The sequence below is a fragment of the Zosterops lateralis genome (genome assembly GCF_965231275.1).
Source record: "Zosterops lateralis genome assembly, chromosome: Z".
Classification (NCBI taxonomy): Eukaryota; Metazoa; Chordata; class Aves; order Passeriformes; family Zosteropidae; genus Zosterops; species Zosterops lateralis.
Window position 1 is genome coordinate 79848485 of NC_139800.1, and position 24041 is coordinate 79872525.

Below are 24041 nucleotides of genomic sequence, written 5' to 3' on the forward strand. Positions count from 1 at the left end.
TTTTTGTGATAATGTTTTATGGTGCTACTTAAAGTGAGCTTAGTTTATCAGGGAAAGTGATCTTTTTCGTTGGGTCAGATAATGAAATTAAAAAACTGAAAAACTTCATGTTTACTTGTTTTTGCTCTGGGTATAGTGAAATTTGACCATTTATAGACTTTTTAAGTAGCAGGGTTGCTGTAATCTGATGACTGAATAGCTCTGTACAGTTTTTCTAATTATTTAAGGAGGCCTAATAAAACTTTACAGACTTTGTTTTCCTTATATCCTTTGACTGTGGCAGCTTTAGATGAAAAAAAAAAACAACCAAAAAAAACCCAACCAAACCACCACAACAAAAACCAAATGTAACTTTTGTCCTTGTTGTTTCTAAAACTTGCATGTTCTTCAGCCATGGGAACAAAGAAGGCTTTTCCTGCCGGGGAATCCAACTGGCTGTTGATTGGTTTCTGGAAAAAGGACATAAAGATATCACTGTGTTTGTACCTGCTTGGAGAAAAGAACAGTCTCGACCTGATGCACCAATTACAGGTAACATCAAGGTTTTCTTCTACCCCTTGGTTAAAAATGAAAAATAATATTGTTGTGTTTCTGGTGGGTCCCCAGTACTGGGCTGTGGGTGTGGTGATGATGATGTTGTTTTATTTGAAAACACAACAGTTTCACTGGTGAGGAAAACAAGCATTTAAATATCTGCATGTGTAAACAATGATGTGGGGTTTGTAACTTTATTGGATGGTTTCAACACTTTTGAGAAGGAGTAGTTGAAATTTTCCCATTTGCAAATGTTGATGAGCTGACAGGAACTGAGTTTTATTTGCTTGTTGAGCATAAAAGAAGTACTAACAGGCCAGGGACTCAGTAGGGTCATTTTGAACACTGAAAAGGCAGGATGTGTTTTGACCTGTACAAAGTCCCTGCACTTTACTCTAGGCTGACAAGGCTATTTTAACACACTAACACCTGAATTCCTGACGTGTTCAGGAAGACTGAGTAAAGGTACATGGCTACAGCGGTTATGAAGTTCAAATATTTAATATTTACTCAGTGCATTGAAACCTCAGAAATAAAATCCACATCTAGGTGTTTTTCAATCATAATAATGAGGACTGTGTATGAATATAATTGCAAGATATTCTGTCAGACAGAAAAGGCAAGAATTTTTATAATACAAAGGTTGCATTTCTTTGTTTTAAAACTTTTTTAAAAGCTGCTCAACTAAAATTATTTTACAGATCAAGAAATCTTACGTAAATTGGAGAAAGAAAAAATTCTTGTTTTCACCCCATCTCGAAGAGTTCAGGGAAGAAGAGTGGTTTGCTATGATGATCGATTCATAGTAAAACTTGCTTTCGACTCAGATGGCATCATTGTATCAAATGATAACTATCGGGATCTTCAAAATGAAAAACCAGAGTGGAAGAAGTTCATAGAGGAGCGGCTGCTAATGTATTCTTTTGTGAATGACAAGTATGGGTTTTTTCTTCAAAAGTAAATGAATTTGTGAATTCAGCATTCTGAGGAAAAACTGATCATGTTTCATTTCTTTTCCCTTAGGTTTATGCCTCCAGATGATCCTTTAGGACGCCATGGTCCAAGCCTTGAAAATTTCTTAAGAAAAAGGCCAGTTATTCCTGAACATAAGAAACAACCGTGTCCTTATGGTAAGTGCCCAAGTCAGATAGATTTGTTGCATTTAAAGGTAGGTGAGGCAAACAATTAATTAACATCTTGTCATTAGCAGAACAAATAAACGTACCACTTCTCATGCTGCCATCCAAGCACAATGCCCACTTTTTTACCCCTTATACACATATTTATAAAAACAGTGTAGCAGAAAATTAAGGATTACCAGATACACCTTGTAGATAATACAGCTTTTTGCTTTTTTATTCTGGTTTGTATTTGAGGGAGGAGATTCTGTGGAGGGAGGAGAAACTGTGTTAAAGTTGGTTTGTTTTATATAGCACTGTGTGTATGTTGTCACTATTGAAATCATGAGCTAGTAGGAAGAAAAATGGTATGTCTTACCTTTGATGCAGATAGACATGGATTCAGGCAGTAGTCTATGATTGCCTGTATATATCAAATACATCATTATTCCTTAGGGGCTTAATATAGAAATACTACTATTGAAAAGTGGCGAAAGATGTAAAGAAAAAAGATAGCAGCTGGTGGTATTAATGAGTTTTAGATTTATTTAACCTGAAAACCCTTTTCTTCCAGGTAAAAAGTGCACCTATGGGCACAAATGTAAATATTACCACCCAGAACGTGCAAACCAGCCTCAAAGGTCAGTAGCGGATGAGCTTCGAATAAGTGCCAAATTATCTGCTGTGAAAACTATGAGTGAGGGAGCCTTGGCCAAATGTGGCACAGGGCCGTCCAGCTCCAAAGGAGAAATCAGTTCTGAAGTGAAACGCATTGCCCCAAAACGCCAGTCAGATCCAAGCATTAGGTCAGTAGCTGTGGAGCCTGAGGAAAAGTTATCAGCAGCCCGGAAGTCCGAGGCCAGCTCTGTCCCGTCTCTGGTTTCTGCATTAAGTGTACCAACGCTCCCTCCACCAAAAAGCCATGCAGCTGGTGCATTAAATACTCGTTCTGCAAGCAGCCCGGTGCCAGGTTCCTCACAGTTCGTACATCAGAAATCCTCACTGGAACATATGTCCAGTGTGCAATATCCTCCTATACTAGTCACCAATAGCCATGGCACCTCAGTTAGCTATATTGACCAGTATCCCAAATATGAGTCGCTGGGGGACCATGGCTATTACTCCTTACTCAGTGATTTCTCCAACTTAAGCATAAGTAGTATCCGTAACTCAGATTATTACGGGGCTGATATGGACCAGGGGATGTATTCTAGAAACTCAAGCCCCTGTCCTGACAATTGCTTAAGCCATACAAGTAATGATTCTTATTCCTCTTACAATGACTTGTATCTGGGTGTAGCAGATGCCAGTCCAGAAGACAATGTGAAGAGCCACAGACTGCCATCGAAAAATCGTCTTCAGCCTTTCCCTCATGGTTACCATGAAGCCTTAAATAGAGGTCAGAGTTATGGAACTGAAGAGCCTAAGCAATCCCTTCGGAAACAGTCAGTTTCCCACTTAGGCCTCCATGCCCAGCATCCCGTTGTTGGAGCACGGTCCAGTTGTCCAGGAGAATACCCCGTGCCTCAAAATGTTCACCCATCAACTGCACAACCAAGCCGTGCCTTGGTGATGACAAGAATGGACAGTATTTCTGACTCACGGCTTTATGAGAGTAACCCCACGAGGCAGAGACGACCACCCCTCTGTCGAGAGCAGCACGCCAGCTGGGATCCATTGCCCTGTGCTTCAGACTCCTACACTTACCACTCCTACCCGCTGAGTAACAACCTCATGCAGCCATGTTATGAACCTGTCATGGTAAGGAGCATGCCTGAGAAGATGGAGCAGCTCTGGAGAAATCCCTGGATTGGGATTTGCAGCGAGCCACGGGAACCTCATATCATCCCAGAACATCAGTATCAAACATACAAGAACCTCTGCAATATTTTCCCTCCGAGCGTTGTCCTTTCTGTGATGGAAAAGAATCCCCACATGACAGATGCACAACAGCTGGCAGCTATGATTGTTGCCAAATTAAGAACAGGGCGTTAGGGCAGTACAGCCTCTTTTGGATAAATGAACCTGTACAGCACAGAGGACCCAGAGGAAAACTTACATGAAGGAAGAGGCCAATCTATTGTAAATATTTTCTACTAAGATAGTATAAAATTCTGTACACAGTAGCAATCATATATATGCTGAGGCACTATATAAAAGTTGATTGTATTGCAAATTTTAAGATTTTAAATATAGGGATTTTTAATAGTATTTTATAGGAAATGCATACCTTGCTGCATGGATAGCTCACTAAGAACTATAATGTCACAATTGGTGTCTCAAAGCTGTTACTACAAAATTAGTGTTAGCAATTATATTGCATGTATTAGTGTAAACTTACAATTTGCTTATAAATACCTAATCGGCCTCTAAAAGTATGCTCTATACACACCCAGATGACTTTTAGGGTTTTCAGCTTTGTCATTTGACACTGCCTGCTGGCATCTTAAGTACTGAAGAAAAAGTAAATTTGCTAAAAATTAAAATTGTTTATAAAAGGAATAACTGATTTCAGTTTTTCAATGTCAACATGGTTGTTGGCACTTAGATTTCAGAACCGTCCCTCAAGAGTTTGAATAAATATTACATTGTTCAATATGTTGGCTCAATCCAATGGAAGCCAAATACATTACTAAATTTGGACCAAAACATTAAAGAATGTAAATGGCATGAGTGCCAGTCAGTAAATTGAAACTTCAACTGTAGCTTCTCTCCAGAATCTCCTCTCAAATGTGCAGTAAGCAGCTCTTGGCCCAAATGACTAGACAAGCTGAAAATAAATTGTCAGTATTATGTAAACTGTATCCTCTTGAAGTAGCAAAAACTGGATGTTAGCATGGAAGTTCATCACTAACTGCAGCCCTTCCTCTGGGAGCAAGGATGGTGTTTGAGTCAGCCTGACATTCAAGGCGGCTGTACAAGAGCAACTTCAAAAAGGGTGGAGGGGGAAGGCTGCTTCTTGAAAAGAGATGATCCAGTTTGGGTTTGTGGCAAAGCTGTCCCGGTTTTTGCTCTTCAGCTCCACGCAAAGGTGTGCATTTGCCTCGTGAAGGCTTTTAGAGTTCCTGTTTCAACAGGTGAGATAATTTTGTGTGGCATTGTTTGCGCAACTGGTATCTTGCTCAGGGTGGGAACCTTTGTAGCTAAATGTCTCCAAAAGAGGCGTTTATTGGTTTTTTTAAGCTGCACTGACTGTACGCCCTTTTTTGAATCCACTGTATATTTCAACATTTTGAACCATGACTAACTCGACATGTCTCGAGCTAGGACTTGTTGACTTCTACTGTAGTTTTTTTCATGAAAGTTGAGAAGGCCTGGTTTATGGCCTTTTGTTTCTTCATGAGAAGGTGTGACACTGCCTAAATGTTTCTTACTGTGAAACACACAGAACGTGAGGCTGCAGTCAGGGTTGTTTCTGGTGTTTTGATAATGGCTTGCATGCTGCTTTCTAGTTATCTGTTTGTCTGAGAAACAAAGTTTATCATTTCCTCCACTTGTGTTACTGTAGTGGTTGGTTTGATTCAAAATATCTTGTGGGCTCTTTATCATGTGCAAAATAGGTTCCTCTCATATAAAAAAACCCACCAAATGAACCAACAAGAAACCACAATTATAGGTGCAACTACAGTTAATTTACTGATATTTGGTAACTGTATCATTTCACACAAGATAAATATTCTTGTGTTGGTACAGGTGACGTATATAATGACTATGTCATTATGTATTTGAAATGAAGTAACTTGAAGGTGATTTTGTACTTACCCTTGGTGTTTAAAAATAATTTAAGTTTTTAATTAGTTGGTTATTCTCTGTTAGTGGGGAAAAATAATTCAGACTTATAATAGCTGGGGGAAAACAGATTTAACTCTTGACCAGTTTTCAAAAACATTTCATATTTTTAATTTGCAATTAATTCTTATTCTCTTCTCTTGCATGGTATAAGCAGCTGAGAGCAATGCCTCAAATAACCAGAAATGACCTTTTGTTTGTTGATACAAATTGTATCTCTTTTTCTTGATTGTATAAAAACTGTGTATAAAAAAAAAAATAATCTCTAGATTAACTTCAGTATTACATTTTCACCACAATGTTTGTGACACCATGTGTCACAGGGAAGTAGCCCATGAATAATTATGGATCTTTTTTTATTTAAAATGGGCACTTGTAGTTTATAGACAAACAGGGACAACTTTTCAGAACCAGGTTATTATGTGCACAAATACTGTGTGTACACCTCAAAGCATTACATAGGTATCTTCAGTCTATTTATTAAGCAGATACATTCTTGCACTAAACTTTATGTAAAAATGTTGCTGTTACTCATCTGCATGTGTTTAAAATGTAACAATAATTGCTATAGACCCTATTTTATTCTAACCAATTAATTTATAAATTATTTAGGTATGAGATGAAGTTTATTGTGCACTCATGTTTTCCATCTTGCATGGAATTAAATATTTGTATGCAGAAAAATGTTTGTTCTGTTTTTCTCCATTTATAAAGATAAGCTATTTTAAGAGAGGGTTAGTAGGTGATTTTGATGTTTTCAAATGTGGAAAACTCAACAGAGATTTCTGTATGAAGTGTTGGGTGGCTTATGGAGATATCCATTTTTGTTGGATTTGTCCAGTCATTTTAGTTTTCACTAACCTTTGTTTTACTGATGGAAGAATTCCTTTTTAATCAATGGGAATACTGTGAGAATACAAACCCAGCACACTATTTCCCTAAGGCACCTCAAAGGCAAATTGTCTTATTCTGAGAAGCCACTGGCATTTCTCATGAACAGTCACAGAACTGGCAGAGTAGCCTTGCGGAAATAATCTGCAAATTTTGTGCTTGTTTAGTCCATCTCAGTGGTAATGAAACTTTTCTGTGTGATGTAGTCTTTCCTGATCAACTTCTTTAAGTGATAATTTGGTCATCCACACCTGTTTTCAGATATGTTTACAAGACAGTTCAAAACACCGACACGTTCATTAATCTTTAGCGCATAAGCTTGGATTTCTTCTTACATGGAAGAGTTGATCTTATTAACACCTGATCATAACTGTCTATATTGTAAATATAAGACTTTGTATAAATGCTCTTTTTAAGAGCATGGTATTTAAATGTTTTTAAAACTGTAAAAGAACAGTTCTAGAAACTATATTTTAATAAAATCCATGAAAAAACAATTCTAGATGAGGGGGGAAAAAAGTGTGAAGGTAAAATCATGGGCTACTGCAGTTGATACGAGTTGAGCAGTAGATTTTAGTGCTTTACTGGGGCCAGAGCATTCTCTGGGAGTTCTGATTTACTTATCTTTCATCTTCAGCTATATTACTTTCACATAATCTGTCACTTAAGAGTGTGTAACTTTAAATTCATAAATCAAAAACCAAATGCTTTATGGGATGTCCAGTCTAAATTATTTCATGTTTTTTGTAAGAATTACATGTCAGTAATATAGTAAATTGTACATGATTCCACTGCTGTTAGTCCTGTTGTTGTCATATTGAGCTGCAGTAGTTGGCTTTATTCATTTGTAGAATTAAACATTACTGTTTAATTGTTGTAAAATTTTATAAATCTCTTTGGGTTTTTTTGGTTGACCCAAATATAATGTAAGTCTTAATGACAAAATGAGTGAAAATGGATGTTAAACCAGTATGTGGTATACTTAAATCTCTGTAGTGGTAAGTGGGCACTGCTCTAGTTGCTGCAGCATGTAATTTATTTACTAGCATGAGTCTGTTTAGCTTTTGTAAAAATGCTTTAGCTGTAAAGTTAAAAATAGGTGTGGAGTATGGTTACTAAGAACAAATAGAAGGAGATTCATTGGAAAAAAAAACAAAACCAAAAACATCCTAGTAGGTGAGTTTCCCCCTACATACTTCTAATGCCACTTTGTCTCAAATTATGCATTTTGGCATTTTGTTCAAATAATAAAGTTAAAAATACTTGGTGACATGTATGCATACTTGATCTATATCAACCTGCAAATGGGAACATTTGATTATTGTAATTTTTAGAACTCCACACTAAGGGGAAGGAACACACATAATTTCTGTGAAACTTTATTCCAAAGTTGAAATATCACTTTATCTTGCCAAAAGTTCACCTGAAGCATTGGTTCTCCAGGTCTCCTAACAGACAGACCTTCAGACCTGTCACAGTTACCTCTATGGTAAGAATTCAGCTTTCACACTCCTCTGATGTACCTGCTGCTTGTTTGTGTGACAGAGCCCTCACTAAGTGTTATTTCCTGCAGTATTTCAACTGGAAAAATACAATTGCACCATCACATAAATTATTCCTATGCCAGTGTTTGGTTAGCCTTTGCCGATCTTGGTCTGTATTTAAAGTTTGTAAATGTATTAAAAGAATTGCAAGAATCTAAAAGAAATATAGGCTATCATCTGTTCCCCTCCTGCTCTATGTAAATGTTTTGCACAATTATTTAATAATATGAAATATGTTATAGTTTATATATATAAAAATTTTTGCTTATTTAATAAAACTGAGAGCCATTGGATTATTTGTTTCTAGCTTTTTATTTTTCAACCCCCTCTAGACAAGACCCCCGAAAAGCTTTTTTGCCCAAAATAACTGTTGCAGTCTGTCCAAGCTATTTCTTGGATGTTTTTTTTTCAGCTGACTGAAGAATATCCCAGATTCACTAGGTGGGTAATGGCAGATACACAGGGCAGTAACAACAGCTAATAAGGTTTTGTAAAATTAGTTTTAGCACATGATTTTACCAAGTGCTCTTCTCCAAGGAGGAAAAAAAGTTACAGATGGTACAGTATGTGCTAGCACCATGTCCTATTTGAACCGTTATGCTTGTTTGCAGTACAAAATACAGTAATTTAAGTAATTTCATACTCAGCTAAACGCAGTAATAAAAGAACAAATCCCTTTCACTCAGAACTTCCTAAATAAGCCTAATTCACTACTGAGTAAATGAAGTATTTCTAAAAATAGCTGAAGGGGGAAGGGCTTCCATGAAAAATTCCTCATAACAGAAAAAAAAAATTATTTCCTTTTGCATTGGCACTGCTTGTTTTTACAGAAGGAAATATGCAACACACGTTCCATTTTTGGATGTGTGGTGACAAGAAACTGCAGTAGAGCAGAATAACAAGAAACTAGAGAAGAAGGAATAAGGAAGTAATACTTCCATTCTGGAACATCTGGCTAAGCCTTGACTTCAAAGCCAGTCCAAAGCATCTGTGAAGCTGCTGCTCTAAACATGCATTTCAATCCTATGCAATATACTGCTAAAGTTGTGTGTCCCTTTTTGTATCCCTTCCTATTGACATGTTATTCCTTCTGTTTAGTTTGTAAAACCTGAAATTTACTAGAGAACTCAGGGAAAGCCTCTGTTTTACCCTCCAGCAGATGCACTTAAACAAATTCTTACTGAGGAGTCCTACAATAAATACACACTTAAACCCCTGGGGTTTTTTGACAGGATAACTGCAGAAGCCTACTAAGTTCCAAGAACCTGAAATACAGGTAAAGAAAACTGAATTTAGGAAAAACTATCTGGAGGCTGTTTTTCACAACTCTCTTGTTGAGAAAGGTACTTGTTCAGTCCATTTCTGCAGTAATCATACCAGCTCTCAGCAAACACCACAGTACTGGTTATGAATATCAGCAAAATCATGAACAGAAGTAACTTGAAGCAAAACACTTCAATCAAAAAGAGACAGTAGTGGCTTCAAGACTATCACTTGGAAAAACATCGTGACAAAAACATTTCAAAGGTATTTATGTGTCACAGTGCATTCAGCTATGCTCTAGCTAGGATTGATCCCTTAATCTCCATGTGAAATCACAGACAGGTGAAAACTGTAGCACGATCTTATCCTGGCACAATCACTCCTCCAGGACAGTATCAGCATCACTAAAATAGGAATGCCCCAATGGTCTGGCATAAAGAGGGCCAAAGGAAACCTTCCAGAGTGAAAACTGAGAAACAGCATCCAGGAACAAGGTTTGCCTTCAGTCAGTTGTATTTGTTTATGAAAAAGGTAAGAAACATGGAAGATTCCAAAGTACTCTTAACTGTACCAGGCAAACTCCAACTGGTTAAACAGTACAATGGTTACTGTACATGCAACACAACACTTTTACAAAACATTGATTTTACATGGTAAAAATCAATAAATCACAGCAACAACTTCTCCTGGAGTGACTATTTTCCCACCACCATTCCTAGATCTTCTATACCACTTAACTTCTGCAAAACTAGAAGTCACAGAGCACTCTGCTGCTGTATCAGAAAAGCTGAAGGCCACTTTTTATTTTATGGAAGTCATTCTGGGTCCATAACAATGCTCCTGTCACGGGAGTATTCAATTCTGCAGAGCTGTGAGGAAGAGAATAAAGCACATTAATAAGGCTCACATCACCAAAATAATTTTGATAGCACTTTACTTCCAAAACATTTCTCATTTTTAGCTCTGAAACATTTATCTGCTGGTATGTCCTTAGTTTTCAATCGGTTTGTTTAAGAGTGGCAATAGTCCTGAAACATGAAGGGTACAAGGCACAAACCAAAAGAAAGGTGACCAGGTACTAACAGTTATGGGGAAGAAATGACTGCAAAAATAACCAGAGAACAATTCTCATCTATCCTTTGCAACTAGGAATACAAGCTTGGGTGAAAAGTTAACACAGAATGCAACTGACATGAGAAGTCTTTCACAAGTTACAGATCTTACAATATTACTAATTTCTATGGTTTTAGATATAATTGTGGGACTTACAGAGACATCCAAAGATGCAACCCCTAAAGCAACAGCATGTCAGCAACTCCACCCTCAGAAAACTCTCCAAGTGGTCATTATTTGTCAAATTTGCTCCTGCTATCAGGTAAAACTGACACTGGGAACCAATACAAAGCACATATGCTTATCACAAAACCCAAAACACCTGCCTGAGGATGACAGCAGCTATTCAAAGCTCCAGAGATTGCCTCAGCAACACTAAACATGAACTTTGAAAATACACATGCACAGCATACACCAGAAAACCCACCAAAAAATGAACACAATCTTCTGGGAGGAGGGAATTGCAGGAAGACAAAGAAGGGCATTGCTTTTAGAAAGGATGCATCCCACTGCCTATGCTGCAGATGCTTTTGCAAGCACCTTATGGATATTTTTGAAGAAAAACATCAAGGTTTCCCAACCTCTCATAACATCCCTTAGTACCTCCCTTCATGAGCCTGGTAGAACAGCTCTCTGCAGACAGAAAACTTAGAGGGCAATTCCAAAGAAGTGAAGAGCAAAAAGCCCTTCCGGAACAGGCCATACAAACACCTTTGGTGGGGGAAACAAAAAACCCACGTAGCTACAAGACAAAGGACAAGGTTTCTAAACAGAAGAAAATGTAAGCAGTCAAGGAAATCTTCCTTCTGCAGTGAGGAAGTCAGACCACCCTTTTAATACCACAGGTTCTTTGGCAAATGGAGAAACTGCTATGCAAGGGAGGTAAGAATAACGAACAAGCTGCCATTGCAGCACTCCTGATGAAACCTGGATCATTTCCAGCCACAGCTACAGGAATAAATTAGTTTCTGCTCCTTTCTATTTATGGTAGCAACAGGTTTTCCTCATGTTTCTAAGATTTTTTTCCCTTGGCATCCTGCCAGGGCTGTAATCTGAGTAGAACAAACTGTCTGCCCCTTTCCCCACACAAAGAGATGCAGAAACACATGTTACATTTGGCCTGGTATGTGCTTTCTCATTTTCTACATGAGTATTTTCTAGTAATATGAGCTGCATGACACATTACACTGTTCAAAAAACAGCCTGAAATTTACAAATCTGTCTTGTAGCTTTTTAGCTTGCAACTAATATGCAATCAGTCCTCACCATGACTAAATAATTTTTCAAAATGCAGTCTAGGGTATCTTCCTCCAAAGAAACAGAATGTTATTGATAAGGGAAGGTCAGTAATTTGATGCCAGGGAGGATGAACAAGAGGATGGAGAAAAATGGAAATTTCTCAGATTTGAAACTGGCAGCTTGGAATCTGAACAGAACTCTGAATATGTGGAAATATGAACATGTGCATGATTTCTTCTCAATGGAACACCTCAGGCTGCATGATTCTCAGTTCTTCACACTGCTACTAGACTGGGCCCACCAACCACAGAAAAGGACCAGTGAAAATTAGAAAATTGTCCAATTGAGTGTTAAGGAAAATAACTACCATTCATTTATATTCTGAAACATTCCTTGGATTAAAATTATAGGAGATCCTACATCTTCAGTGGGATGCTTTAACTGGGTAAGCTTCATCTAGTGACAAAGGTGACCTGACTAAAGCTTTACAGAATGTCCCTGTTATTTCCAGGACAATCTGTGTTTCTTTAATGAGGTCAGATCTGCAGCTCTACATTACTAGCTACAGCTCTAAAAGGTCACTGGGCACTGCCAGCACATTGAAGATCAAAGCCCCAGCTAATAGAAACTTCAATTTTCAAGCCTGCTGGGGCTGTGCTGGTACCTGCTAAACAGCAGTATTTCATAATCCTTGGAGTGGTTTATTTTAAAAAAGAGCAGGAGGAGTGAAGATAGCAATATCAGAAAATTGCATCCTCAAGGGATATCGGTAGGGTTAGGTTTAGAGGCAACAGTAGATATTTGGGTCAAACTACTTAAATAGAAGTAAAAAGGAAATCTCAGCCCTAATTTTTCACACGGTATAGTAAAAGGCACACAGAGAGAGAAATGCATTTCATGGTTCAGGGGCAAAGTCCTACCCACACCACTACTTACTTTGTATTGAGAGACTTCCACTCCTCCCTCACTGGCTGATCAAGCAGGGACATCATAGAATAATTATCCAACATGAGACCATCAGGGTCATCTGTCTGACCTGGGAGTTTCCCAAGAGGAAAATCTTTCCATCGTACTTCATCTAGATAAAAACAGTACAAAAACAAGAAGTCTGAGTTTCCCCAAGAGATTTTTGAATCACAAGACCACCCTCCCCAAGTCCACAAATACTGCCTCCTGAAACTCAGCCATTCAGCAAACGATCTGAACCAATGTCACAGAAACAGAGGACAATTTTGCTTCTGTTCTCAAAACATCCAGTTCTAAGAAGCTGTTCACATCAACATGCCTAAGATGTCTCTTTTCTTTCTTTTTTTCACTTGAGAAAATTTCCCAGTCAATGGAGTACAAAAGCTCAGTCTTCTAGTGTCTGTTTTTTTTTTTGAATTTAAATGTCATTTTAACTCCAACTCCTCTCCACCAACTTCTTCCTCCTGTGTCTGAATCCCTTCATGACTCATCCAGAATTCTTAGCTCCAGAGACCTCCAACCCCAAGGAGAAAGTACAGCTACTGTAACAAAGCTAACAGAACACTGGATATACTGTTTATTTCTTCCAAAAACCTGTCTTGCCCCTTTCTTTTGTTTGCCACCATGCCATAACAACCATTTTCCCAGAGCATGGAACTTAGGCTCACAGACAATCTGTGCTTTCAAATACCCCCCAAGTCTGACAAACAGAAGTCCAAGAAACATAAATATTTCCTTCACCATTCACAAATGGCATATATGCTGCCCCATCAACTGGATACACTGAAATTTTAAACAGTTTGGAAAAGCCTAATAAAAAAATAAATAAGACAGAAATAGAATGTTCCTGGAAAACACACACACAGTATTTTACGAGTTTAAGTGAAATTACTCCTGAACATAAACAAAACACTGGAAAATCCACATTTTTTTTCAGTAATTTGGCATTTAGATGACTTTGAAGCACAATTTAATTGTGGCCAGGCCCAAAAGGCTGAGATGTCTTTGCATTGCAATTAACATTTGTCAGTGATGATGACTGTCTAAGTCTTACAGCCGGTTTTTACCTGCAGTGATCTGCCAGGGGGACCCTTGCAGTGCTTCCCTTTTCTCAGCAATGGCCACCATGGTACCAGAATGAGCAAGTCCTTCCAAAGGATTTGTTTCAGTCACCATCTCTTCTTCCTCTTCTTCCATTTCCTCTACACCGTTGTCTCTCTCTGGCACATCTTCTTGTTTCTCTACAGTGTGCCCTTGATTTTTAACCTGATTTTCTTGCCTGGCTCTCCACTGCAAGCTCTCTATAGTATAAATTGGCTGTTCACTGCTATCTGAAGAGAGGCCTGGACTGGACAAAGGATGGGGACCTCCTTCTGTGTAAATGGAAGCAAGATACAGAAGGTTCTTCCGAGTAGAACGTGGCAAGCGAGGTCTCATGATTGTGAGGATCCTAGAAAGGAAAAAGGGCAATGGTAAAGTCTTTAAAGGTTTGATAAATCTTCATCTGGAGTATTTTTTGCTTTGAAGTGTTTGCTTTCTCCAGGAGAGCTGGCTCACATAGCTCATCTAACAGGCAAAATCTGATAATTCCCTGGTCAGTGGATGCTGGAATACTCTGTGATTAAAATTAAGCACTTGGGATACCTCTAATTAAATTACTGCTTTGCTGTTTTCATGTATAGAAGTTAGGAACTGTAGTAAATTCCTATCACCTGAATAAAGTCACATCCCTACCAAGTCACTTTGCTTCTGAACAGGTTACTTCTTTAAATACTGCCCCAGATAACCTCTGCTTTCATTTTGAAGGCGCAACATTTAAAATTCTTTCCCTTCTTGATTTTGTGTGTCATCAGAGGGGAGATGAACAGCAGCAAGCATGGCTCTGTATGCACCTATTACAATTACCATGAGATGCAAAGAAAAAGCAAGGGAATGCAGCTATTGCTCAGCACATCACTGGGGAAGCAAAGCTGTTACAGAGCACTGTTTGCTGCTCCTTTTCCAGGTCACAGCATCAAACTTACATCTGAAGAAGGTGTGGGGTTGCCCAGCAGGGAGCTTGCAAGCAGCTGTCAGTCACTCTTATCCAGTCCAAAGGAAATTTACGGAGGAACAGCTCCTTCATAGACACCTGCTTGTTACACTGTTGTTTTTTCTTCCCTTCAAAGAAGATAATGAAAACAACAGGGTGCTCAGAAGTCATCAAACATATGCCCTTCATCCCTCTGCATTTTCACTGGAACACATCCTCAAATAAGCTGTCATTTTAACCCAAGTGCATGACCAGATGTAATGACAAAAAACACATCAAGGTTGTTATAAAGGACTTGACAAGGCATGGACAGCTGCACCAGACCTGACCACAAAGCAGTGCAGACATTCCCAAGCTGGCCCTGTGCACATCACCCCAGACAGGAAACCCACAAGACGTGTTTGAACAGTTTGATCCCAAATAAATGCAGTGCACTGTATCTGGGACCCACTACCATTCCAAACAGTAGATTTGACAGCTGGGAACCAGCAGCATTCAGGGATCTTGGTACATCATGGATAGGCTCAGCACTGACTGAAAGCACCAAATCTTAACCTATGACTGCCTGAGATGCTGCCAAAATCTTTGTGCAGTCTGAGCCAGACCAGGAGAGGACACAAGAGGCACCAAAATTAAGGGGTGCAAACCTCTGCAAGGATGCACTATGCCACAGTATAAAAATCCTGTTAGCAGAAACCTGTGACACTCTGAATAATTAAGGCCCTTCAGGGCCCATCTCTGAAATGAGACATACAGTCTGCCAATTTTAACAGTTCTAAAGAGTCAGGAACTGAAAACAAAATATTAATTATTACTTGTAAGTTTAGAAGGCATAAAAATCCTGTTATAGGATCAATAAAGGACAGCCAACATTTAGTATCTTACAAAGGTTGACTTCTTTTAAGGAAGAAAAGAACTGGGAACAGGGATCTCATAACACATCACATATAACAGCAGCAGGATCTTATTTCCTACAAGTATTGATATCTGGAGAAATCAGCACTTAATGGCCTGATCTTTCCTGTGACAGATTTGCTTTTCCTATTTCGAGGAGGCTGCAGCAAACTTACCAATAACAATTTCAATTTTTTTGCTAAGAAATACATGACATGCATAAGCTGCAGGCTGAAAGTCCAAGAAAGGCAACAATAAAAGCTTTATGTTCACATGACAAAATGTACTAATTAGGCTACTGCATCTTATGTATAAATGCCCCACCACTTTACAAGTATAATTTTACACCAGTACAGAAGAAACTCTTATGCTTTTTCAAACAAAGAAATTCCAGAACACACTCACCAGCATATCCTTTGGCAATGCCAGTCAGCAACTCAGAAATCCAGTTGATCAAGAAGTGAGGTCGGAGTTCTGAAGAGTCAGAACATTCCTTCAACTCTATAAACATTTTCTCTATTAGGATCTGTGTAAAATTTCGGGAAAGGAGGCCTGACAGCAAAGGCTGCCAAAAGCAGTAAAATGCTGGGGGGATTTTGAATTGCCATACCTCTTTATTTGCTGCGATAAGAAGAAAAAAAAAAACAAAACAGAGAAGACAGAAATTGGTGTTTTGTAGTTTTTTTATGAAATACAGGTGTGACACTTGCTCCAAACTGAAGAGGTTTGTTCTCAGGTCACTGATTCCAGGATATTTCCTGAGGTCCTCACTGAACCTGAAACTATTTCTTATGCTAGGCAAGTAAAATAAGTAGCAATCTGATAATTAGCACAAGGAAATTATTAACACATGAAGATATACCTGTTTTGCTAATCCCCTTCCAGTTTCAGCTTATTTCACACATAATTAAGAGCTATTCTATCTAAAAATATACTGCAAAGAGAAGGTTCATTGAGCAAAGCAACATAAAATCAAAAAGCATTTAAGTATTTTACTGTTATATAGTCATGGAAGTTTGAGAATCTTTCTTGGAAAATTCTCTGGCTGTGAAATAGGGAATTTATTTATTTTCATTCCCTCTGGGTGCCTAGTTCTCTTGCAAACAATAAATGCAACTCCACAGATATGGGCAGCAGCTTGAAACTAAGATGCAGCTGGTGAATGAAGCTCAAAAAAACCCATCCATTTTCATTTTCCTCAAATCTTCAGTGTAGAAGAGAAACTAGTTGGAGTTCCTGAAATCAGCAACTATTGCAGAAAAGGGTAGAGATGGGAGCTTTGAAAAATATTTTGGCTAGACATTCAGTGCTGAATAGCTATCCTTCCATCCCAAGAAATTTATGCAAAAGCAATAGCTAATCATGACCATAAGGGGTTCTGGAGAACGGGGCAAAAGATGTTTAAGGATGCAGATTTATAAAAAATATGCAGCCAATTGCAGATTTCAATATAATGAGAAAAAAGCAGCACATTAGGTCGTAACACTAGCTATGTATTTTTTACCTGGGTGATGCATAAAACACTCACCTTCATACTTTATATTTAGCATCTTCAGACAATCCATCTTTGGGATGAGAAAACCATCAGTGAGAAGAGCTTCAGCCACTGCCCCCCTAGAGCAGAGAGACTTATTACTGACACTTATCCCTTTATATATCAGAACACTACTTGCACCAGTTCTGAAACAAGTTTGACTGTCAAAACCTGGAACTGTGAGGAAGGAATGGAGACTTTTTTGTTTGAACAAGAGGCCTGGTAATGCTGTTCTTGTATGGCATACATATTTATATTCAAAATACCAGGAGCTATAGCTCTTATCTGTAACATGATACTCTCTCCCCTCTGCAGTTACATCAATTAGATTTCTCAAAGCAGGTCAAGATCTCCATGCATAAGGAAGTCTCAACACACTAGGTCCTAGAGCTCTGTAGTAATAGAAAGATAAAAAAATACAGAAAATGCCAAGTATTGCCCCGAAAGTTTAAAGAATTCTAAAAGTTACTGTGAAATTAAAATCTCTACAGGGTTGTTGGGAGCTTTTGAAGACACTGAAGATGCTGCTTGCCTTGGGGCCAGCATAACTAAGTCTGGGACAACACCTTGGAGACCATCTGGCACAAGCACCATTGCTCATTAGCACAGATCAACAATCTTGTCCTCAGAGATGTTGAGGAAATTGACTAATTGCTTTTTTCCATGATCAGCTACAGGACACTATGAAAAGGAAATTTAACAGGTCTACAGCCCAGTTCAGCACTGTACCTTTCACCTCAGTTCTGTATCAGAGACATACCTGTTTTGCTGCATCAAGTCTTTGATCTGAGCCAAAATCCTGAGCCAGTCCACTTCTGAAGAGGAATCAGACCACAATTCTCGAGACTTTGAAACAGTCTGCATAACCTGAGTGAAGGAAAAATTCAAGCATTAACAGAAAATATACTCCCATGACAAACACGAAGACATTATTGCTATGACAAGAAGATGCACGTGCCACGTGTACTTCTTCACCAGCACTTGAAGAAGTTCAAAAATGTACCCCTTTCTCAGAATCTCCAATAAGTAAAGATCTCCTTTATAAACCTGAACAAGTGCCCACATTACGAATTGTCACAGCTCAAATTGCTTGCTCTCTGTAGTGAAGTTTTCCTTTGGCAAGCCATGTCTGACAACACTAGCAGACAGAGCTGAGCAAGGAAGTAGCTAAGGCAACGAGGAAGAGAAAACATACTGCCCAAGAAAGAAAAGAGAATTAATGAAAGTGCTGATGATCAGAATGCACTTACCCGGAGCTGCTCATTCTTGTAAGATATCAGAGCATCTCTGACTTTTTCTAGAAATAAACATAAATACATATTTTTAAGCAGAAGATCAACTAATGTAAGGGAATTTTATATCTAAGGAAGCTGCTTAGTTTTGCTAAGTTTACACTCAAGGAAGGCATCAGTCAAATGAAGCCAGCAATTCTGTTCAGACAACACAATGAAGACTGCCAGAACTCCCAGACTTTTCCAGCAACATAAATTTTTTCAAGTGGGGTTGAACCACAATTTCCATATGTTATCACTAACAGTAGTCAAAGACAGGTAAGCTGGATAAACCCACACAGCTCAAAAAAAAATTCCTAATAAGATCACTGGAAAAAATTGTTCCCATGTGCAGTTTCTGTTCTGGTGCACATTTGTATTCCTTATACTTGCATTTTGCATAAATTGCTACAGCACTATAGCTATTTACAAACCAAAGTGCTAAAAATTTGGAGAAACACTACCAAACCAGTCAGTCAGCCCCAAAAATCCACCCAGACCCAAAGAGGAATCCCAAGACTTGAGCTAAAGGTATATCTACACTAGAAGATGACACATTTAAATTGCTTTCTCTAGCTAATCCTTGTATCTGCTGTTTTCTAGGAACACCTACCATGGAATTCCTTGTGTTTCTGACAGGCCTCATGCTGAGGGGTTTGAATCACCCACGCATCACTGTCCAGCTCTGCATTTGCTTCCACCTCTTCCTGCTCTTGTTTCTCATCCTCATCTTCCTCACACAAGTTATTGCCCAGCTGACGGTTCCAATACATCCTTCGTAGCCAGTCCAGCACAACATCACAGCCTAATGGAGAACAGAAAACATTATCCTCTCAGTGAGGATTTCTTTGTTATGGTGAAAAATAATAGCTGGCATATTGCTAATTTGTATTATGAAAATAAACGCCATTAACCAATTATGAACCCTGAAAACACAAAAAGCTCCATTAATGAAAACGTGAACAAGTTAAAAAAACGCAAACAAAAAACCAAGCAAAATACCCAAACCTCAAAACCAAACCAAAACCAACCTCTAGAAAGAAACCAGGAAAAAAAAAATCAAACAATCCAGTATCATAGGCATGGCAACTACCCATCATTGGTAAGAAAAAAAAGAAAAAAAATATTTGACACTGCTATGGCACTGCACCTTGCTCGAGATTAGTCAAATTTAAGCAGCAACTAGGTCCCTGCAGTGGCATTCTGACGAGAAATGAGTCAGTACTTTAGTATCACCATGGTTAACACAGCATCTACAACAGTAACATAATTTTTTTTGTGCAGGGACTACACTATGCATACATCAGATAGAACGGAAAGAAAACGCCTTTTCTTCCATCAGCATTTTCCCAATTCAATCTAAGTACCAGGCTGAAGATTATTTAACTGGATTCTCAAGCCTTAACCCAAAATTCCCAGGAATCTCTTCAAATGCTATGAGCTGGTCATTCACTCAGGCTTGCAGTATCCACATTTCTCCCTAAATGGGATTTTTTAAGTGTCTTAGCTATCACTAAACCATCAGGAAAACTTTCACCTATTTCCCCAAGACGAACTTCCTGTGCTGTAAAAACAAACAAAAGCACCACAATGTTGCAACCAGCTGTTGTTGTTTCAAGTAATATTTTCAGGGATCGGAGAAAGCCCTCTGAACATCTGCCCTGTGAAGAACCACAACCTGGAACAACTGGACAAACTCAGCTCTCCTGACAGGGCAGTGGCAAATCCTCTCAGCGTCTGACATCACAACTCTCCCTGCCAGGACGAGCACGCTGCCCGTGCTGCAGCACCCCAAAACAAGAGGCAGGGGGGCTCCCCTCAGGGCCTGCAGCCCTGGCAGTGTCACCCCAGCTGTGTCTCAGGCCACCCTGTCCCAAAGCCAGCCCCTGGTTCACTCACCCTTGCGGCACAGGGGCAGCCGCGGCAGCTTCCCGTGCGTCAGCTCGTGCCGGAGGTCCACAACCCACACCGGGATGCCCACCTGCAACAACAGCCAGCACACCTGAGCCCCCTGCTCCCACTGCACCAGGACACACCTTGCCAGAGTCTGTCCAAGGGTGTGGTATGCCTCATGACTGTCTCCAATGATTGAGGACTGAGACCCCAGACTCTCAAAGGAGCCCCTGGCCTGGCTGAGGTGGAATGTTTGCCAGGTCTCTGAGGACTGGTGTGCATCTCCATGAGAATGGAGTGGAACAACAATGGAACTGGTCACAGTGGATTGAGCCGAGGCTGCCTGTCCAAACTGGTCTGTCCATACCTGAGGTACGGTTTGCAGCTTGTTCATGAGCATCCAACCTCAACACAGGTGGTTCCTGCTTTGGCTCTGTGCCCCTGGCTTTGGTCCCCGCCTTAACCAACCTATAAAAACCCTGGAGACTGCCGCTCACTTTTGTGATCACCCCACTGGAGAAGATCGCATCTATCGGCATCTCTAGGCCTTGAGGACTCGTTCCTCCACATTGGTAGCTATAATCCCCTTCCCCTCTTTCCCTCTCTTTCTTACTACTCTTTATTTTCTCTCCCCACTATCGCATTTGTTGGCACTAAATAAAGGTGCATTTTTGATTGAGTAAACCGAGTTGTCCCCTGTTGTAATTCTCTAGGGAAATGGTTTCTCCTTCCTGACCCTCCGGAGTCCCTGACCACTTAGAGTGACCCTTACTTCCTTCTTTGACCCCATTGGCTCTGGTCCAGCTATCTCTCTTCTGAGCTGGGAGGCTATAAATTTTCTCCCTTTCCTGTGCTCGCTCTCTTTCCCCCCTGGAAACTCGAAGAATAAACACCTGGGACAAATGTCCTGGAGAAAGGGCCTCTTCTGAGATATCTCACCTCGTCCTTGATATAATTCTCTCCAAATCCTCCTAATAACTGAGCTAGCTAAAGCCCCCGGGAGGAGGGCAGGAGACAGAATATATCAGTCCCCTGGTGTGTTTTTTGTGCTCTGAGATCCCTAAAACGAACCGTCAGGTTCCCCACACATATTTGCGGACCCTGACAACCTGCAGGCAGCCCTGCAAACCTGCAGAGAGCTCTACCCACTGGGAACAGCACCTTCCTGGCCACTCCTGCCCTGCAGCTCCCCTGCTTCCCACTGCAGGAGTGGGGCAAGAGCCCCCAGCTCTCTGATGCATTCCTCCTCCTGTGTGTCCTCCACAGACTGGCATTTTACAGTTTAAGTTCTTCAGTGTTACATCCAACAGGAGATTTCTTTTTAGACAGAGGTGTTACATGTAATTTAATGACACTGAGAAGCAGTTGAACTGTATTTAAATGGATGACACATTCTGGAGAACTAAATGTCAAAGATACAAATAATATCATATGTGATACTGAAACTTACACTGTAATTTGCATGCAGTCTTTTGCAACTCTCCTGAGGACAACTACCTTTAACTGTGCAAGACCTTTGCTTTCAAGCTTGATCAGTCTTAAAAAATGAGAAGCAAAACTTTTCTCAAAATCCCAGGAAAAATATAAAAATCCAATTCATCATTCTCACACAGGGGCCCAAAAATATACAGAACAGTCTCAAATATTGTCTGTCCTTCACTGTCAAAACTTGTTCAGTGCCAGGAATGATGTTCAGTGCAGTTGAAAAAGGCAGTAAAAGGACTCAAGTTGGTCATGCTACTACAATTACAGCTTGAACCTTTCCTCTTCCACACAAGTGGAAAAGCTCACCTGAAGAAAGACACACAAGATGAAAATACTTGCAAATGTGAGTGTTTTTTATGTACAGCCTTGCTTGTCAAAGACTAGGATTTATAAACCACAGATTTAGCTCTTTTTCCTATCTCAGTAGTAAAGAAAGAAAAATGTGTGACAGTATGTCAATTGGGACTATACACATGTAAATCAAGATCACATGTGATTCAAAAACCTTTAATTATCATCAGCCTTTGTTATTCTAATTGTAACTTCAAAGAGCAAAGTTTTAGATCCAGCTGCAATAAATCTGTTTAAAACTTTGCAGCTGGAACAAAGAAGCATCTATATCTGTTATTTTGGTTACAAAAGAGTGACCCCTCCCTTACAATTTCATCCACTCAGTGCTGTTAATAACCAATGCATATGCTTTCTGAATAGATGTAAATGATCAAGCAACTTTTATTAAATAGTTACCTCTCTGGCTAATTGTCTCAGAGGGGTGCTGACAGTCTTCTGTTTCCTCTCCGTGATCAAGTTGACAAATCTGCATGGAGGTTACAGAAAAGATAAATGACTATCAGGAGCTGCAGAGAAACTTGGAACACCAGAGACCAAACTCCCCGTGTGCTGTACGACCCTGTGGTCCCAGAGATGCAAAGTGAACTCAGACAGTGGAATAATGACACCTGTCCAGGTCCTTCTCTCTCTCTCTCTCTCTCAAAGCACAAGGGCCTTGAGAGCCCTTACCTTACAAGAGCCAGCCCATAAGAGAGGATGAGCTCATGTGACTTCAGCCTGCCAGATGAATCCAGGACCTTACAACGAATCAGTTCTGCTGTGCAGTCCACTGCAAGAGGCATTTTTGGACCATACCTGGAGGAAAACAAACACCAGCTGAGCAGGCTCACACAAATATATTTGCCCCGCAAAAAGGGCAACTTTCCCACTACATTTTGTGCTCTGTGGTACATAATAGCATAGGAAATGGTATGCTCAGAAAGCATCAGAGTCTCTTTCCAGAAGGGTTCAATTGGAACAGAGTGGTTACATGGTCACTCCTAAGCATAGGTTGAATGAATACTTACGGATACGCTAAGCACATATACAAGGTGATTTATCTAGGTGGGTCTTGTGTACGCAGCAATTTAGGGGCAATTTAGGGGCTTTGGATATGCTACTCACTGCCTCGAGAATTCACCCCGTGAAGCTGCGGGCATGCAGGGCTTCTGCCCCCCTTCTCCTAAGGAGCCATCGTGCTCTTAGCATAAGCTCCGTGCCCGGAGCCTCCCGCAAGGAAGAAGGAGCCCTGCAAGACGGGGCCGCCTGCACCGCCGGGCTGCCCGCACAGCCCCGGAGCTGCTCCGGTGGGAGCTGTGCTCGGATCCTCGGCAGCCCCCGGGCACAGAGGGGCCGCTCCGGGCACAGAGGGGCCGCTCCAGGGACCCCGAGAGGGGCTGCTCCGGGCACAGAGAGGCCGCTCCGGGCACAGAGGGGCCGCTCCGGGCACAGAGGGGCCGCTCCGGGCACACAGGGCCCGCTCCAGGCACAAGGGCCGGCCCCGAGAGGCGCACCGCGCTCCCCGCCCGCGCCGCGCGGCCCGTACCGGCTCTTCCAGGCCGAGACGCGGTCCAGAGCTCCCTGCTGCAGCCGGCTGTCCCCGCAGTACAGCCCCACCATCACCTGGTCCCATTCCGCCCGGCCCCTCCACGCCACCACCGTCCGCAGAGGTTTCAGCCGCCGGCGGGCCGGGGAGGCTCCGGGCCGGGCGCGGGGGCCGGTTGTGCCCGCTCGGGCCGCCGCCATTGCCGCCTCCGCCTCCACTTCCTCCGCCTCCGCTGCTCGCCCCGCCCGCCCGCGCCGCTTCCGCTTCCGCTTCCCCTTCCCGCCGCTCGGCCCCGGGCGCGGCCCCTCAGGGCTGAGTGTCCCGGTGTTCCCGCTGGGGTGCGGCCCCTCAAGGGCTCCCTGTCCTGGTGTTCCCGCCCGGGCGCGGCCCCTCAGGGCTCCCTGTCCCGGTGTTCCTGCCAGGGATGCCGAGGGGTTCGCAGCCTGTGCAGAACAGGCCCGTTCTCCCCCTGCGCAGCCGCGGGGAGCTGAGGGACGGCGAGGTGTGTCCTGAATCAGGCCTTGTGAGACAGGGCAGGGCCGTCACCAATAGCCACACCACGTGCACTATAATGTTGTCCAAACGCTTCTGGACACTAG

General features: G+C 41.1%; 2 protein-coding genes across 3 annotated transcripts in view; one reads left to right on the top strand and one right to left on the bottom strand.

Moving 5' to 3' along the window:
- The window catches only part of LOC310922511 (putative ribonuclease ZC3H12B), a 31318-nt gene extending 23210 nt beyond the window's left edge, over window positions 1-8108 (top strand). For both annotated transcript variants that reach the window (XM_083883137.1, XM_083883136.1), the window contains 4 exons: window positions 392-531; window positions 1236-1470; window positions 1558-1664; window positions 2227-8108. In XM_083883137.1, coding sequence (XP_083739263.1) covers window positions 392-531; window positions 1236-1470; window positions 1558-1664; window positions 2227-3647 — 1903 coding nt within the window. In that variant the 3' untranslated portion in view covers window positions 3648-8108. The remainder of the gene's footprint in view (window positions 1-391; window positions 532-1235; window positions 1471-1557; window positions 1665-2226) is intronic.
- A 1535-nt stretch (window positions 8109-9643) lies between these two features.
- LAS1L (LAS1 like ribosome biogenesis factor) lies at window positions 9644-23642 on the bottom strand (the record flags this gene model as incomplete). The annotated part of the gene is made up of 13 exons (XM_083883201.1): window positions 9644-10008; window positions 12428-12569; window positions 13525-13907; window positions 14482-14617; window positions 15789-16004; window positions 16912-16997; window positions 17678-17784; window positions 18168-18214; window positions 18802-18993; window positions 20088-20169; window positions 22314-22383; window positions 22587-22712; window positions 23443-23642. 13 exons carry the CDS (start codon window positions 23640-23642, stop codon window positions 9918-9920), a joined length of 1878 nt encoding a protein of 625 aa, XP_083739327.1. The 3' UTR covers window positions 9644-9917.
- Window positions 23643-24041: the final 399 nt, after the last annotated feature.